At 37.6% G+C, this 19,023-nt stretch overlaps 1 protein-coding gene across 1 annotated transcript in view; it reads left to right on the top strand.

Annotated features, from left to right (window-relative positions):
• TRPC6 (transient receptor potential cation channel subfamily C member 6) overlaps nucleotides 1-19,023 on the top strand; it is a 155,521-nt gene that overhangs the window by 95,238 nt on the left and 41,260 nt on the right. Inside the window, exons 3-4 of the mRNA XM_003415597.4 lie at nucleotides 9,361-9,546; nucleotides 11,834-11,998. Coding sequence (XP_003415645.1) covers nucleotides 9,361-9,546; nucleotides 11,834-11,998 — 351 coding nt within the window. The remainder of the gene's footprint in view (nucleotides 1-9,360; nucleotides 9,547-11,833; nucleotides 11,999-19,023) is intronic.

The raw sequence follows: 19,023 nt of genomic DNA, 5'->3' as shown, positions 1-19,023 counted from the left end.
CATAGTGACCTATACACATATATACAATGTATATATTATAATATGTACACACACACACGTATACAGTGTGTATATTATAATATATATGTAAATTGAAATTTATGACCCAAGTCCATGATATTTTCAGTCATTTGATATGTACCCAAAAGAAGCTGGACAATGAATAAGGAATACTGAAGAAAAATTGATGCATTTGAATTATGGTGTTGGCAAAGAATATTGAATATACCATGGAGTACCAGAAGAACGAACAAGTCTGTCTTGGAAGAAGTACAGCCAGAATGCTCCTTGGAAGTGAGAATGGTGAGACTTTGTCTCACCTACCCTGAGCATGTTATCAGAAAAGACCAGTCCCTGGAGAATGGTATCATGCTTGGTAAGGTGGAGGGTCAGCGAAAAAGAGAAAGACCCTCAACAAGAGAGATTGACGCAGTGACTACAACAGTAAGCTCAAACATAGCAAGGATTGTGAGGATGGCGCAGGGCTGGGCATTGTCTCGTTCTGTTGTAAATAATGTTGCTATGAGTGGGAATCGACTCGACTTCATCTAACAACAGCAGATTGAAATTTTACAGTTTCTTTTACTTCCTATTATCATAAAGCTCTACCCATAACCCACTGCTGTTCAGTTGATTGCAACTCATAGCGACCCTATAGGACAGAGTAGAACTGCCCCATAGGGTTTCCAAGGCTATAATCTCTAGGAAAGCAGACTCCTACATCACTCACCTGCAGAGTGGCTGGTGAGTTTGAACCGCAGACCTTTTGGTTAGAAGCCAAGCATTTAACCACTGTGTCACCAGGCTCCTTCATAAAGATCAAGGTATTAAAAATATTCTGGAAAGTGTTACCATTACTATTACCAGTAGTACGTTTGGTCAAAACTACATAAATTGAGCACTATTGTAACTAACACAAGTATCTACAAATTTTGAAAAATAAATTTCAAATATATTACATAAAATTCTTACTAGAAATGCATTTCTTAGTGGGGTTAATCATGTTCACACTTTTCTATGTATTTAATGAAAGAAAGTTATATACCACTAAAAACTAATTGGCATGGCAGCAAGCATGTTATGCTTTTGTTAATAGGATGTAAAAATTACTGAAGATTTTTTAGGGAATAAAATTAGTAGAGAGTTGACTATGATTGGAATAAATATTTTATAATAAATTTTATAACTATCTTATTGAGTTACACACTGAATCTTAAATCACATAAAAGTTTTCTATAGGTTTTAGTCAATGTCTTGTGAAAATTTTGAGTCCTGGAAAGGATTCCAGTCATATTTAAAAGAATTTTCCTCACTGACCTTTTCTGTATTACCTGTTTAAGATGATTTAGTTGCTAGTTAATGATATCTCCTAAGGATATGGTTTAAAAGGATCACTTATGTTTAAATACATGAAAAAAGCAATTTTTAGTATTCGATACTCCTTACTGTTGTTTTCTTTTTCTGTTATGACTAGACTGTCACTCAAGAGATGCCTTCTTTGACAGTTGTTGGGGAATAGAAGAGGTGAAGTACATTGAACATATGTTATCATTGTTCGTACCACCACACAGCACCATGTATCTGAATTCAGAGCATCCCAACATGTGCCAACATGCTTCATTCCTATCACTAAGCTTCACCCTCAACAGAAATGTGTCTTAAGAAAGGGAAGTACAGGAAGTCCCTCAAGATGTATGGTACTTGGATTAATCACAAAAATGGGATTCCCTATTGTTCAGTACCTGGGTGGGTGAGAATGGGAACTTTTTTTGTAAAGGTGTAAAAGATCTATTTTCAAGGAAATCCATTTTAGAAAAATCAAGGATCTGGAAATTGATTCCTTTAAAACTATTAGTGTTCTGTAGCCCCCTGGAAAGTCTTCATGTACCTCTGCTTGAAGATAACTACTCTGTGAGAATCAGAGAATGTGAATTTTCATAATGATTTTGAAAGTCCCGATATGTAGTGTCCCTAAACTCCTCCTAAATTCTCACCTTCCGTAGCAACCCATAGACTGTTGAGATCAGAGGATTTACTACTACATTTCTCAGGATATCTTGCCATTGTTCTTTGAATATTCAAGCTGAATAAATTGCATATATTACTCATATCATCAGGTCTATAGCTGCCTCCGTAAACCCTGGTAGTGTAGTGGTTAAGAGTTCGGCTGCTAACCAAAGGTTGGCAGTTTGAATCCACCAGGCCTTCCTTGGAAACCCTATGGGACAGTTCTGCTCTGTTCTGTAAGGCTACTATGAGTCAGAATCAACTCAATGGCAATGGGTTTTTTTTATAGCTGGCTCTGAGAAGAGATTACACAAGACCACAGAAGTGAAATCTGACAACTAGATGAGGCTATAAGGACAAGGAAAAAGATCAGCATGCGTTAGGTGGTTGCAAGTCTTTAAATAAAACGGGAAGAAAACATTTAGAAGTTTTCGATCTATTCAAATTAAATTTTTATATTCACTCCTTATCAAGAGTTTTGGGCTTTGGTAGCATGAGACCTCAGCCACCTTAAGCTTAAACTTGGGTCAAGCCTAATTTTGGCAACAAACACAAAATCATTTGAAAAAAGAAAGAAAGAAAACCTAGAAGGTTGGCTGTTTCTGACTCCAAAGAGGAAGAACTGAATTCCTGGGTTCTCTCCTTCAGCCATGTCTAAGCTCAGTTATGGCAGAAGAATCTTAAAGACAAGAAGATCAATACCAGGGCCAGTCTTGTCAGCAAATGCATCCCCTAAATCCCTTTTCTTTTAATATCAGTATGAACCTATGATTTATGTCTCTAAACCTGTTTGAACCTGTTTATATTTTAGGTTGTTTGTATTAACAAACAATGTTTCCATTTAGCTCCCTAAAATCACCACTTTTATACATCAGGGATTGTCTTCTTTTCTGTCATTCTAGATACCTAGCTTTTCTGGAGCTTTTCCAGCTCCTTTATGTCTTCCTTGGGGTCTATGCCTAGATACGCACATGGCCCTCCAGATGCCTCTGCTGCTGACTTTGAGAAAGGGGAAGGTAGAGGAACTCTCCTGCTGTGTGTTTTTAAACTATGACTATGTTTTGGTGTGTATGTCTGGCATTAGTTTGGCTTGTCTGGAATTGTCTGCAAGAGAAACATCCTATAATAAACTGAGTCAGAAAAGTAGTTTTTGTTAGCATAAGGACAGTGTGATTATTATCAGACCTTAGCAGGGTAGCAAAAGGTGTCACTTACATGCTAAGTGGCCTGCAAGGAACAGTCACAGCACCAGAAGTAAGGATTGGAATCCTGACCAGAAGAGAGGGAGAAGTTTACCTTTATTGAGCTTTATGCATTCTAAGTAATTTGCTCTATAATTGTATGATATAAAAATAGAAGTGTTTAAATTACACATAATAGGAGATATTAGAGGAAGGCCAAAAAATAAAGTCATTAAGTGGCTGAGCAGGAATTCAAATGTTTAATACACAGCCCATGTTTCTTTCCTTACATCGTTCAACAGAAGTTATTGATCATCTACTATTTGCCACACACCGTGCTAGGATGTGAGGATTCAAAGATGGGTAAGACATAGTTCTTGTCCTTCAGGATATTTGAGTCTATCAAGAGAGGCAAATACATAAATATGGTAAAACCCATTGCTGTCAAGTTGATTCCAACTCATAGCGACCCTATAGGACAGAGTAAAATTGCCCCATAGGATTTTCAAGGAGCGCCTGGTGGATTCAAACGGCAGATCTTTTGGTTAGCAGCCAAGCCCCTAACAATTGTGCCATGAGGGCTCCAATTATAGTAAAGTGAGTATATAAGTAATATACAGTAATATACAGTAGAAGGGTGCTATTTGAGTGAAAAAGAAGGTCACATACCTTCAATGTGGAGCAAATAGATCCCAATTCCTCTGGGTAAAATACAGTGTTAGAAATCAGAGGGGTGTGTGTGTGTGAGTGTATCCTTATATTTGAATTTTTTATCGTAGTTTGAAAAAGATGGGCAGTGATACACTGTAGAATAATTTTAAATTTGTGACAAGCCAAAGTTAGGAAGTTAACAACAACAACAAAAAAATTGCCATCGAGTTGATTCCAACTCATAGCAAGCAACCCTACAGGACAGGATAGAACTGCCCCATAAGGTTTCAAGGCTGTAAACTTTATAGTAACAGACTGCCACAGCTTTCTCCCGTTAGCAGCAGAGCTCCTACCCGCTGTGCCACCAGGGCTCCAAATATAGTAAAAAAAAAAAATATATATATATATAGTAAAGTGACTCTATAATACACAGTAGGAGGGAGCTATCTGAGTGAAAAAGAAGGTCACATACTTTTAATGTGGAGCAAATAGATCCCAATTCCTCTTTGGGTAAAATACAGTGTTAGAAATTGGAGGGGTGTGTGTGTATGTGTTCTTATATTTGAATTTCTTATCGTAGTTTGAAAAAGTTGGGCAGTGATATATTCTGGGATAATTTTAGATTTGCGACAAGCCAAAGTTAGGGAGAGAAGTTAACCAAAAAAAAAAAAAAAAAATGTCATCGAGTTCATTCCAACTCATAGCAACCCTATGGGACAGAGTAGAACTGCCCTATAAGGTTTCAAGGCTGTAATCTTTATAGAAACAGACTACCACAGCTGTCTCCAGTAGAGCAGCTGGTGAACTTGAACTGCCAACCTTTTAGTTGGCAGCTGAGCACTTAACCAGTGTGCCACCAGGGCTCCTTGGGCGGGAAGTGAAGTGCACCCTGTGAAGCCGCCTGTTTACTTTCACTGCTACTTTCCTGTGAGGCCTGAAAATTCCTGTGCTAAGGGAAGAATAAAAGCTGGTTCCAAAAAAAACCAAACCTGTTGCCATCGAGTCAATTTTGACTCATAGCGACCCTATGGACGAAGTAGAACTTCCCCATTGGGTTTCCAAAGAGCGCCTGGTGGATTTGAACTGCTGACCTTTTGGTCAGTGGTTGTGGCACTTAACACTACACCACCAGGGTTTCCAAAAGGTGGTTAGCAACCCTTTATTAAGTTAAATAAGCAGCCACTGCTGATGGTGACAATCAACAGGGAAGTCAATAGCATCTGACATAGCTAGAAAAATGTTTTTCTTTAATATTTGTTTTGAAATTGTACCCCATTTCTCTTCACCTTTTTTATGAAAGAGTGTCTGATCAACTTTTTTAGGTCCCTCACAGCTCCACATAGTAAAACCAAAACCAAACCTGTCGCCCTCGAGTCAATTCCAACTCATAGCGACCCTATAGGGCAGAGTAGAACTGTCCTATAGGGCTTCCAAGGAGTGGCTGATGGATTCAAACTGCTGACCTTTTGGTTAGCAGCCTAAGCTCTTAACCACTGCACCACCAAGGCCCTATAAAACCTGTTCCTATTGAGTCAATTCTGACTCATAGTGACCCTATATAGTAGGTGCTGTATAAGTGCCTCTAACTGGAACTCAGATTAATGCGCCATTTAGTAACAGTTATCCTGAAGAGCAGAAAACCCCCCGAGTTACCTTTAATTCAAGAAGTATGGCTGGCTAATTTACCGCTATGTGGATAATAATATTCTGCAGTTACCTAACTCTTCAAATACACAATCTTGTTTTACAAAACTCCCATAACAGTAAAACTGCAGTGTCTATCATAACACCTGATGCATAGAAGATTTATTAAAAGAATGCATGGATGAATAATTGTTTTACTTTCATGTATTTTAAGATGATAACCAGGAATCCCAACGGACCTTTGTAGCATAGCTTTTGTGACAAGGGATTGAGAAGAGCTGGATATTGTTTGTGAAATAATTAAAATAATAATAATTACCATTGATTTTGCACTACCCTGTGCCAGGGACTTTGTATTTATTATCTCGTTTAATCTTCACAGCAACCCTAGGAAGCAGATACTAGTATTATCCCCATTTTACACTTAAGGATTTTGAGGTTTAAAGAGATTAAGTCATTCTCCCAAAGTCACGTAACTGGGAAGTGGCAGCCTACTTTCAAACCACCCAGGTCTGCTCTTTTCCAGAGCCCATACCTTTGATCACTAAGAATCAAGGCGTGTATTTTTCGCTACCCCGTTAATTTTTGGAGCTCTCGTGGTATAGTGGCTAAGAACTCGGCCGCTAACCAAAAGGTAGGCAGTTCAAATCTACCAGCTACTCCTTGGAAATCGTATAGGGCGGTCCTGCTCTGTTCTCTAGGGTTGCTATGAGACGGCAGTGGTTTTGGTTTTGGTTTAGTTTTCTTAATTTTTATGAAGTAAACTTCATTACCTACATGGAAAGAAGAGCCAGATGTTAAAATTGCAGATCCTAACATCTATTCTACTATGTAAACTCCAACTTAGATTGCCCTTTGAAAGGATCATTTTAGCAGGGAGAGTTCTATTAGTCCATGATCAGTCATCACTTTTCACCTCAAAGGCTAGTAGGCAAGTTCCTGCTTTTAACTTAATCGTGTATGGTGTGGGTGTGTGGCCCAAAGACGTGATTCAGAATTAAATCAGTCCTCCAGCTTCACTTTTCCTCTCAAAGAACCGAAACCACAGTGCTGCATTCTGGTTGAAAAAGGACTACGGCCATTTCATTTTGAGGGAATGTGAAATAGGGATTCCTACTCGACAGCAATAGGTTTTTTTTTGTTTAAGGTGAAAATGTGTGTGCATTTCTAAAAAGCAGAATGGTATTCTTGCTTTTTCTTTTTCCTTTTTTTTCTAGTTGCATATTTTTGCTTGAGAATACATCTTGAGAATTAACAGTGAGTTAGAAATAGTGTTTAAGGTCAAGGTACTAAATAGCACAAAGTGCGTGCACTTTCCTCTCTACAGAAGTGTTTCTCCGCATTTGAAGGCTTGTCCTCTCCTTTTCAGTATCCGATTTTACCTGAGCTTTCTTAGAATTCGAGAGCATTGATTTTGACTAATATTTTGTTGTCTTTATAAGGACAAAGGATATTCTAGAATTGAGCTCTACATATAAGAGAAGACACCAGGTACATTGAATTTTTTTTTGATGGCAATATCCAAACCAAACATATATCCATTCACAATTTCTATGTGTACACTCCAGTGACATTGGTTACACACTGCACAATGTGTCCCCATTGTCACTATCTGTACTCATATGTTGTATCATCATTAATTTGCACTGCTCCTTAAAGTTCTCATCTGTGCTTCCGATGAACTGTTGTCAGTTTGAACTCATATAGATAAGTCTTTATAACAGTGCAGTGTTACCTGGTATCTTAGGGCTCTCGAGAAATAGCCTACTTTCATATCTTGTCATTAACGGCCCAAAGTAAAATAATTATGCTATTTTGAATGGTCACTGTATGCTTGGCACCATGCTAAGTACTTGCATGTATGCTGTCTTCAATACTTAATCTCGCTAAGGTTCAGTTTTCCCATCAGAAAAATGAGAACACTTCCATCACAGAGTGATTTTAACTTATTTAAGCTTAAACCCAAAACCCAGTGCCATCGATATTTGGAAGAATTAGGCTTTGATTTCAGCTCTCTCTAGCTCTGAAGGAAACCCTGGTGGTATAGTGGTTAGGTGCTGTGGCTGCTGACCAAAAAGTTGGCAGTTCGAATCCACCAGGCGCTCCTTGGAAACTCAGTGGGGCAGTTCTACTCCTGTCCTATAGGGTCGCTATGACTCAACGGCAATGGGTTTGTTTTTTTGGTTTTTTTCTAGCTCTGAAAGCTAGAGCTCCTAACCACTACCCTATGTTGCCTATGGACAACATGTGCATTTCCACATCTGAAAGTTTGTCCCCATGACCCTGGGGACAGAGGTAAAGCTATTTCCTTGTGACCCTGCTTATGCTCTCTGACCAAATACCTGTTTAAAAGTAGTTTGAGCCGTTCTCAGCTAAGACATAATTTGCTATATCAATTTACTTCTATAAAATCTGTTTGGGCCTCCAGTTAGCAAAGTCTAACCTGTTTAGCAGTTACTAAACTATATTGAAAGTTCACTTGGCATCATTTAGAGAGAGAAGCCCAAGTAGGTGTTTATACATACCCAGACTCCCCCAAAACATTGCATTGTTGCCCAACACCCAGAGCCACACGTATTTCTCCATCTTCCTCTCTTGGCCCTTCCAAGGGAGCTTTTCACTCTCTAACACACGGGTAACTTCAGGCAACTAACTAGCTCTGAATCTGCACAGCTGGGTTTAAGATCTGACTCTTAACATGGGGTTGCCAGGAGTCAGCTTAGACTTCGCTGCAGCTGGTTTGGTTTTCTAGACTGAAGCTGTATGACCTCAAGGGATCTTAGTCTTTTCATGTGCAAAATGGGAGTAGTATTTGCCCTGCTTCCCTCCCAACTGATTCAAAGATCAAAAGAGAAAAAAGCTTTCTACAAAGAAGAGACACAGTTGCATAATTCTTAAAGGCAAAGGGTTTGGAGCTAAAAGGATACAGGTTTCAAGTCTTATTTTAATACTGACTGGCTGTGTGATTTGGGACCCATTGTTTAATCTAGGTGAGCAAAATTATCGTGAAGATTAAATGAGGTAATACAAACCACGTGTAACATACCAAACTAGCTAATTGGTTTCCTTGATTAACAGTGTATTATAAATCGTCTTATCCCAGGATAAGAAAATAAACGTGAAAGAAATATTAGAAAGACATGAATAAAGATGTAAATAGATGCTGTATATAAGGATGACGTGAGATTTTTGGTATTTGAATATGACCTACGCTCTGTAAATCTTCCAAACATGACCTTCGGTCATCAGCAATAAATGACAGCAGAAGAAACATTTTCATTAAACTTTCTTTTCTCTAAAGAGAAGAATCTCAATTTGCAGACTTTAGATCTACATCTTATTTCCTGACCCTTTGCTTGGCACAGAAATTTCCTTAATTACTAATTGTTAAATAGATATGCGTTTGCTTTTCTCAATACCTCTCTGAATGTTGTTTATCAAGCTTATCAAGCCCCCGCCAAGTCTTCCAGAAAGCTATCAAATGTATATTATGCTTCTAGCTGAAGTTAGGAGCATAAAAGAGATGAGGTATGAAAACCACTATGATTGTGCTGTGAGAAAAATTGTTTTATATTTATTCTGAATCAACAGGTGAGTTTGGCACAACCACACTAAATTTTCATAACTTAGATTATGCTTAAAGCAAATTTCCTTTCTTAAGGTGTGGAGACAGTCTTTATGGTGCTAGAAAATTGCAGAGGTCACTCAGCAGAACAGCAATAGAAAGATGTTAAAAAAAAAACCAGTAAAACTTAAAAATAGACTTTTTCTCTTGAAGTGTATGAACTTGCAAGTCACTGAAAAATTCTGCTGTCTAGCATAGTAAAATTCACTACTTCTACATTATTGTCTTATGTTTTGCTTTGTCTCTCCCTAGAATGACTACAAAAAACTGTCAATGCAGTGCAAAGATTTTGTTGTTGGACTTCTTGATCTGTGCAGAAATACTGAAGAAGTAGAGGCCATTCTGAATGGGGATGTTGAGATGCGCCATAATGGTGGAGATCACGGCCGTCCAAACCTCAGCCGTTTAAAACTTGCCATTAAATATGAAGTAAAAAAAGTAAGGTCAGGCATGGAGCCCAGTTTACATTATTTCAGTTTTTATTGGTGCTAAATAAGGATGAAGTGTTGATATAGTTAGATTGAGTTGGGTTTTTCTAATTAATAGTCACGCTAAGCAGCATTTTCTCTAACACATCATAAGAGCCTAGTATGAGGCACTTAACCTACAATAAATATCATTCTTTAACATGTAGACTTGTTTATACAGAACACTGCAGTGATTGCCAGTTTCCTTGACTTAAGTAATGACATAACAGTAACTTTGTGCCTCCAAATTAGAAAGCATTTGTTATATGATGGGAACATCATTATTTAAGTCTCAACTCCATTTTCTCGTTTTTTTTATATAGTCCAATTTGGGGCCAAATCCTTCAGTTCCTTCTCTAGTGCATTTTAATCCCTACCAACTGTATCTGTGGGATACTTTTAACTTTCCTTTCCGTGTAGTGCCTCCACTTGGCTGCTTTCTTAAATTATGTAAGATATTATTTTAAAAAAAGTTCTTAAAAGCTAGTTTTTATAATAAAAATAAAACATGCGTAGGGTAAATTTTCAAACATTGCAGTAATGCGCCCTTTTTATCTCCCCAGTTCCTAATGGGGAATAGTTAAATGCCATCATGTTTATCTCCACAAATTTATCTCTGAGACATCTTCAAATGTCAGTCAGCAGCATCCATTTTATCTTTTCAAAGACTGCACTCGGTACCACAGAAGAAAAGTCCTGTCAATCTGCTTCTGTTAAAATTGTAGCCAAGAAAATCCTATGGAGCAGTTCTACTCTGTAACACATGGGGTTGATGTGAGTCAGAATTGACTCAAGTATCAACAACAACAGTGTTATATCATTATATTCATTTAATCAATTATTTATGGATGTTTTTTATTTTCTTTAGATTTTAGTTATTACAAGATACTGCAGTAGACAGCCTTGTTTATATAGCTTGCTTACTTTCATGAATTTATTTTTAGGCAGATTTCTAGATGTAGAATTACCGCATCATTTTTTTTTTGCTATACATTTGCTAAATATCCTTTTTAAAAAGGCATGCCAGTTCGCACGTACACCAACAGTGTATGAGAGGGCTTATTTCCCCCACCCACAATGGGTATTATCCAACTCTTTAGTCTTCACCGTTTTCAGAAGATAAAAATTGTGTCTTGTTTTAATTGTCTTAGAGGTTAAGCATCATTAAGACGCAGTTGTAATTTCTTTATATAATCTATCTTTTAATATTATTTTCCACTTGTTATTTTGGATATTGTTTTTTGTATATTAAATAACTTGGCCCTGTCTAATGTGCAAAGTTTATTTACAAAAAATAAGTATATGAAAAAAATCAAAATTTCACTCATGAAAATAAAAAGTGGTAAAGACTTGAAAGTTTATGATAAAGATTTTTAATTGAAAGCATTTGTGGCACAGGAACAAAAAGAGATCAGTGAAACAGAATAGACAGTCCAGAAACAGATCCTTTGTTGTTGTTGTTAGGTGCCATCGAGTCGCTTCCAACTCATAGCAACCCTGTGTACAACAGAATGAAACACTGCCTGGTCCTGCACCATCTTTGCAATCATTTCTATGTTTGAGCCCATTGTTGCAGCCACTGTGTCAATCCGTCTCATTGAGGGTCTTCCTTTTTTTTTTTTTTTGCTGACCTTCTACCTTACCAAGCTAAATGTCCTTCTGCAGGGACTGATCACTCCTGATAACATGTCCAAAGTAAGTGTGATGAAGACTCGCCATCCTTGCTTCCAAGGAGCACTTTGGCTGTACTTCTTTCAAGACAGGCTATTCTATAATAATAATATAATATAATATTGTAATACGTATGCAAATATAATATAAAACAGTATAGCACTTTAGGTCAGTGAAGGAAAGGTAATATATTAAAAATGTAGTATTTAGACGTTTTGGCTAGCAGGAATTTTACATTATGTCTTCTAGATGGGAAAATAATATATAACCATAAAAGCACTTGTGTAAAACATTGATAAATCTTCTTATAATGTTAAATTTCAAAAGTGCTTCTCTGCTTTGAAAGAAAGCCCATTAGTCACAGAGGGAAGGTTTGATGAATTGAAATCTTCTAAATTATGTAATACGTATTTAGAACTTTCTGCCATCCTGATGCCTGTTAACTAGATGCTTTATGTTTGTTCTTCAATTCTAACAATATTTTTTCCACGGGAAATCACAGAACTAAATATTAAAACACACAAAAGTAGTTTATGCTGAAGCTTTCTTTAATCAAGCTGTTAAACGTTTTGTCATTTCCCTGCTAGTTTGTTGCTCATCCAAACTGCCAACAGCAGCTTCTGTCCATCTGGTATGAGAATCTTTCTGGTTTACGGCAGCAGACCATGGCAGTCAAGTTTCTTGTGGTCCTCGCTGTTGCCATCGGACTGCCCTTCCTGGCTCTCATCTACTGGTTTGCCCCATGCAGCAAGGTATGTCTGTAAAGCCTGAACCACCATCTTCTTCTGTTAGTATGGCTAGTTGTATATGTCAGAACCAGTTAAGCAGGGGAAAATTCTATTTCCAAAATAAGATTTTCAGGGAAATCATACCCATTGCCATCGAGTTGATTCTGACTCATAGTGACCCTATAGGTCAGAGTAGAACCGCCCCACAGAGTTTACAAGGAGTGCCTGGTGAATTTGAACTGCCTACCTTTTAGTTAGCAGCCATAGCACTTAACCACTATGCCACCAGGGTCCCCAGGGAAATCATAGTTGTGTTTAAATAATTTTTATTATTTTAATATTATAAAAATAATACATATTTGCTATAAGAAAAATACAGGAGAGAAAAAAATGAAAAGAAGAGAAAACTCATACTATTAATCATACTATTAATGTGTGAAAGAAAACCTCACTGTGTTGATGTATGTCTTCATCACCAAGTGCTGCTATAACAGAAATACCACAAGTGGATGGCTTTAACAGAGAGAAGTTTACTCTCTCACAGTCCGGTAGGCTAGAAGTCTGAATTCAGGTGCCAGCTCCAGGGGAAGGCTTTCTCTCTCTGTCAGCTCTGGAGGAAGGTCCTTGTCATCAGTCTTCCCTTGGTCTGGAAGCATCTCAGCAAAGGAATCCCAGGTCCAAAGGATGCACTCTTCTCCCGGCTCTGCTTTCTTGGTGGTGTGAGGTTCCCAAGTCTCTCAGCTTGCTTCTCTCTTTTATGTCTCAAAACAGATTGGCTTAAGACACTATCTAATTTTGTAGGTCTCATCAATATAACTGCCACTAGTCCATCTTATTACATCATAGTGATAGGATTTACAGCACACAGGGAAATCACATCAGAAGATAAAATGGTAATCATACAGTCATACAAGGGAATCATGACCTGGGCTAGATATTTTGGGGGACACAGTTCAATCCATGACAGTGTATTTCCTTTTAACCCTCTCTCTAGGCATATATATGCATATATTTTTATATATCTTAATGAGGTTATATAATACATTGTGCAGATACTTCTCCAGAAAAAAATTGAGATGCAAGTTTTCATTTTGCATTTATTCGAGCTAATGTGACCAAAAAAAAAATCATAAGTTAAATGAAGGACAATCATCTAAATGCTAATGTAATGTTTGTTTTAGTGAAGAATATATATTTTAGGGGTAGAGTACACTGGAGCCTGAGAGCAAAGGTAACTTTTTTTTTTTGTTGTTTTGTTTTTTTTATTAACTTTTATTGCGCTTCAAGTGAACGTTTACAAATCAAGTCAGACTGTCACATATAAGTTTATATACCTCTTACTGTGTACTCCCACTTGCTCTCCCCCTAATGAGTCAGCCCTTCCAGTCTCTCCTTTCATGACAATTTTGCCAGCTTCCAACTCTCTCTATCCTCCCATCCCCCCTCCAGACAGGAGATGCCAACACAGTCTCAAGTGTCCACCTGATATAATTAGCTCACTCTTCATCAGCATCTCTCTCCTACCCTCTGTCCAGTCCCTTTCATGTCTGATGAGTTGTCTTCGGGGATGGTTCCTGTCCTGGGCCAACAGAAGGTTTGGGGACCATGACCGCCGGGATTCCTCTAGTCTCAGTCAGACCATTAAGTATGGTCTTTTTATGAGAATTTGGGGTCTGTATCCCACTGATCTCCTGCTCCCTCAGGGGTTCTCTGTTGTGCTCCCTGTCGGGGCAGTCATCGATTGTGGCCGGGCACCATCTAGTTCTTCTGGTCTCAGGATGATGTAGGTCTCTGGTTCATGTGGCCCTTTCTGTCTCTTGGGCTCTTAGTTGTCGTGTGACCTTGGTGTTCTTCATTCTCCTTTGATCCAGGTGGGTTGAGACCAATTGATGCATCTTAGATGGCCGCTTGTTAGCATTTAAGACCCCAGACGCCACATTTCAAAGTGGGATGCAGAATGTTTTCATAATAGAATTATTTTGCCAATTGACTTAGAAGTCCCCTTAAACCATGGTCCCCAAACTCCCGCCCTTGCTCCACTGACCTTTGAAGCATTCATTTTATCCCGGAAACTTCTTTGCTTTTGGTCCACTCCAGTTGAGCTGGCCTTCCGTGTATTGAGTGTTGTCCTTCCCTTCACCTAAAGCAGTTCTTGTCTACTAATTAATCAGTAAAAAACCCTCTCCCACCCTCCCTCCTTCCCCACCTCGTAACCACAAAAGTATGTGTTCTTCTCAGTTTATACTATTTCTCAAGATCTTATAACAGTGGTCTTATACAATATTTGTCCTTTTGCCTCTGACTAATTTCGCTCAGCATAATGCCTTCCAGGTTCCTCCATGTTATGAAATGTTTCACAGATTCGTCACTGTTCTTTATCGATGCGTAGTATTCCATTGTGTGAATATACCACAATTTATTTACCCTTTCATCCGTTGATGGACACCTTGGTTGCTTCCAGCTTTTTGCTATTGTAAACAGAGCTGCAATAAACATGGGTGTGCATATATCTGTTTGTGTGAAGGCTCTTGTTTCTCTAGGGTATATTCCGAGGAGTGGGATTTCTGGGTTGTATGGTAGTTCTATTTCTAACTGTTTAAGATAACGCCAGATAGATTTCCAAAGTGGTTGTACCATTTTACATTCCCACCAGCAGTTTATAAGAGTTCCAATCTCTCCGCAGCCTCTCCAACTTTGATTATTTTGTGTTTTTTGGATTAATGCCAGCCTTGTTGGAGTGAGATGGAATCTCATCGTAGTTTTAATTTGCATTTCTCTAATGGCTAATGATCGAGAGCATTTTCTCATGTATCTGTTAGCTGCCTGAATATCTTCTTTAGTGAAGTGTGTGTTCATACCCTTTGCCCACTTCTTGATTGGGTTGTTTGTCTTTTTGTGGTTGAGTTTTGACAGAATCATATAGATTTTAGAGATCAGGCGCTGGTCGGAGATGTCATAGCTGAAAATTCTTTCCCAGTCTGTAGGTGGTCTTTTTACTCTTTTGATGAAGTCTTTAGATGAGCATAGGTGTTTGATTTTTAGGAGCTCCCAGTTATCTGGTTTCTCTTCATCATTTTTGGTAATGTTTTGTATTCTGTTTATGCCTTGTATTAGGGCTCCTAAGGTTGTCCCTATTTTTTGTTCCATGATCTTTATCGTTTTAGTCTTTATGTTTAGGTCTTTGATCCACTTGGAGTTAGTTTTTGTGCTTGGTATGAAGTATGGGTCCTGTTTCATTTTTTTGCAAATGGATATCCAGTTATGCCAGCACCATTTGTTAAAAAGACTATCTTTTCCCCAATTAACTGGCACTGGTCCTTTGTCAAATATCAGCTGCTCATACGTGGATGGATTTATATCTGGGTTCTCAATTCTGTTCCACTGGTCTATGTGCCTGTTGTTGTACCAATACCAGGCTGTTTTGACTACTGTGGCTGCATAATAGGTTCTGAAATCAGGTAGAGTGAGGCCTGCCACTTTCTTCTTCTTTTTCAGTAATGCTTTGCTTATCCGAGGCTTCTTTCCCTTCCATATGAAGTTGGTGATTTGTTTCTCTATCACCTTAAAAAATGACATTGGAATTTGGATCGGAAGTGCATTGTATGTATAGATGGCTTTTGGTAGAATAGACATTTTTACTATGTTAAGTCTTCCTATCCATGAGCAAGGTATGTTTTTCCACTTGAGTATGTCCTTTTGAATTTCTTGTAGTAGAGCTTTGTAGTTTTCTTTGTATAGGTCTTTTACATCCTTGGTAAGATTTATTCCTAAGTATTTTATCTTCTTGGGGGCTACTGTGAATGGTATTGATTTGGTGATTTCCTCTTTGATGTTCTTTTTGTTGATGTAGAGGAATCCAAGTGATTTTTGTATGTTTATCTTATAACCTGAGACTCTGCCAAACTCTTCTATTAGTTTCAGTAGTTTTCTGGAGGATTCCTTAGGGTTTTCTGTGTATAAGATCATGTCATCTGCAAATAGAGATAATTTTACTTCCTCCGTGCCAATCCAGATGCCCTTTATTTCTTTGTCTAGCCTAATTGCTCTGGCTAGGACTTCGAGCACAATGATGAATAAGAGCGGTGATAAAGGGCATCCTTGTCTGGTTCCCGTTCTCAAGGGAAATGCTTTCAGGTTCTCTCCGTTTAGAGTGATGTTGGCTGTTGGCTTTGCATAGATGCCCTTTATTATGTTGAGGAATTTTCCTTCAATTCCTATTTTGGTGAGAGTTTTTATCATAAATGGGTGTTGGACTTTGTCAAATGCGTTTTCTGCATCAATTGATAAGATCATGTAGTTTTTGTCTTTTGTTTTATTTATGTGGTGGATTACATTAATAGTTTTTCTAATATTAAACCAGCCTTGCATACCTGGTATAAATCCCACTTGGTCGGGGTGAATTATTTTTTTGATATGTTGTTGAATTCTATTGGCTAGAATTTTGTTGAGGATTTTTGCATCTGTGTTCATGAGGGATATAGGTCTGTAATTTTCTTTTTTTGTAATGTCTTTACCTGGTTTTGGTATCAGGGAGATGGTGGCTTCATAAAATGAGCTGGGTAGTATTCCATCATTTTGTATGCTTTGAAATACCTTTAGTAGTAGTGGTGTTAAGTCTTCTCTGAAAGTTTGGTAGAACTTTGCAGTGAAGCCGTCCGGGCCAGGGCTTTTTTTGTTGGGAGTTTTTTGATTACCGTTTCAATCTCTTTTTTTGTTATGGGTCTATTTAGTTGTTCTACTTCTGAATGTGTTAGTTTAGGTAGGTAGTGTTTTTCCAGGAATTCATCCATTTCTTCTAGGTTTGCAAATTTGTTAGAGTACAATTTTTTGTAATAATCTGATATGATTCTTTTAATTTCAGTTGGGTCTGTTGCGATGTGGCCCTTCTCATTTCTTATTCGGGTTATTTGTTTCCTTTCCTGTTTTTCTTTAGTCAGTCTAGCCAATGGTTTATCAATTTTGTTAATTTTTTCAAAGAACCAGCTTTTGGCTTTGTTAATTCTTTCAATTGTTTTTCTGTTCTCTAACTCATTTAGTTCAGCTCTAATTTTTATTATTTGTTTTCTTCTGGTGCCTGATGGATTCTTTTGTTGCTCACTTTCTATTTGTTGAAGTTGTAGGGACAGTTCTCTGATTTTGGCTCTTTCTTCTTTTTATATGTGTGCATTTATCAATATAAATTGGCCTCTGAGCACTGCTTTTGCTGTGTCCCAGAGGTTTTGATAGGAAGTATTTTCATTCTCGTTGCATTCTATGAATTTCCTTATTCCCTCCTTGATGTCTTCTATAACCCAGTCTTTTTTCAGGAGGGTATTGTTCAGTTTCCAAGTATTTGATTTGTTTTCCCTAGTTTTTCTGTTATTGATTTCTAGTTTTATTGCCTTGTGGTCTGAGAAGATGCTTTGTAATATTTCAATGTTTTGGATTCTGCAAAGCTTTGTTTTATGACCGAATATGTGGTCTATTCTAGAGAATGTTCCATGTGCACTAGAAAAAAAAGTATATTTTGCAGCAGTTGGGTGGAGAGTTCTGTATAAGTCAATGAGGTCGAGTTGGTTGATTGTTGTAAGTAGGTCTTCCGTGTCTCTATTGAGCTTCTTACTGGATGTCCTGTCCTTCTCCGAAAGTGGTGTGTTGAAGTCTCCTACTATAATTGTGGAGGTGTCTATCTCAGTTTTCAGCTCTGTTAAAATTTGATTTACGTATCTTGCAGCCCTGTCATTGGGTGCATAAATATTTAATATGGTTATGTCTTCCTGATCAATTGTCCCTTTTATCATTATATAGTGTCCTTCTTTATCCTTTGTGGTGGATTTAAGTCTAAAGTCTATTTTGTCAGAAATTAATATTGCTACTCCTCTTCTTTTTTGCTTATTGTTTGCTTGATATATTTTTTTCCATCTTTTGAGTTTTAGTTTGTTTGTGTCTCTAAGTCTAAGGTGTGTCTCTTGTAGGCAGCGTCTAGATGGATCGTGTTTCTTTATCCAGTCCGAGACTCTCTGTCTCTTTATTGGTGCATTTAGTCCATTTACATTCAGCGTAATTATAGATAAATGTTTAGTGCTGTCTTTTTGATGCCGTTTTATGTGTGTTGTTGACAATTTCATTTTTCCACTTACTTTTTTGTACTGAGACGTTTTTCTTAGTAAATTGTGAGATCCTCATTTTCGTATTGTTTGACATTATGTTTGTTGAGTCGTTACATTTTTCTTGGCTTTTATCTTGAGTTCTGGAGTTGTTATACCTCTTTGTGGTTACCTTAATATTTACCCCTATTTTTCTAAGTAAAAACCTAACTTGTATTGTTCTATATCGCCTTGTATCACTCTCCATATGACAGTTCTATGCCACCTGTATTTAGTCCCTCTTTTTGATTATTGTGATCTTTTACATATTGACTTCAATGATTCCCTGTTATGAGCATTTTTTTTTTAATTAATCTTAATTTGTTTTTGTGATTTCCCTATTTGAGTTAATATCAGGATGTTCTGTTTTGTGACCTTGTGTTGTGCTGGTATCTGATATTATTGGTTTTCTGACCAAACGATATCCTTTAGTATTTCTTGTAGCTTTGGTTTGGTTTTTGCAAATTCTCTAAGCTTGTGTTTATCTGTAAATATCTTAATTTCGCCTTCATATTTCAGAGAGAGAGTTTTGCTGGATATATGATACTTGGCTGGCAGTTTTTCTTCTTCTGTATATGTCATCCCATTGCCTTCTTGCCTGCATGGTTTCTGCTGAGTAGTCTGAACTTATTCTTATTGATTTTCCCTTGAAGGAGACCTTTCTTTTCTCCCTGGCTGCTTTTAAAATTTTCTCTTTATCTTTGGTTTTGGCAAGTTTGATGATAATATGTCTTGGTGTTTTTCTTTTTGGATCAATCTTAAATGGGGTTCGATGAGCATCTTGGATAGATATCCTTTCGTCTTTCATGATGTCTGGGAAGTTTTCTGTCAGCAGATCTTCAACTATTTTCTCTGTGTTTTATGTCTTCCCTCCCTGTTCTGGGACTCCAATCACACACAAGTTATCCTTCTTGATAGAGTCCC

This window comes from Loxodonta africana, chromosome 7 (genome assembly GCF_030014295.1).
Source record: "Loxodonta africana isolate mLoxAfr1 chromosome 7, mLoxAfr1.hap2, whole genome shotgun sequence".
Classification (NCBI taxonomy): Eukaryota; Metazoa; Chordata; class Mammalia; order Proboscidea; family Elephantidae; genus Loxodonta; species Loxodonta africana.
This window is presented reverse-complemented; position numbering and strand designations above follow the sequence as displayed.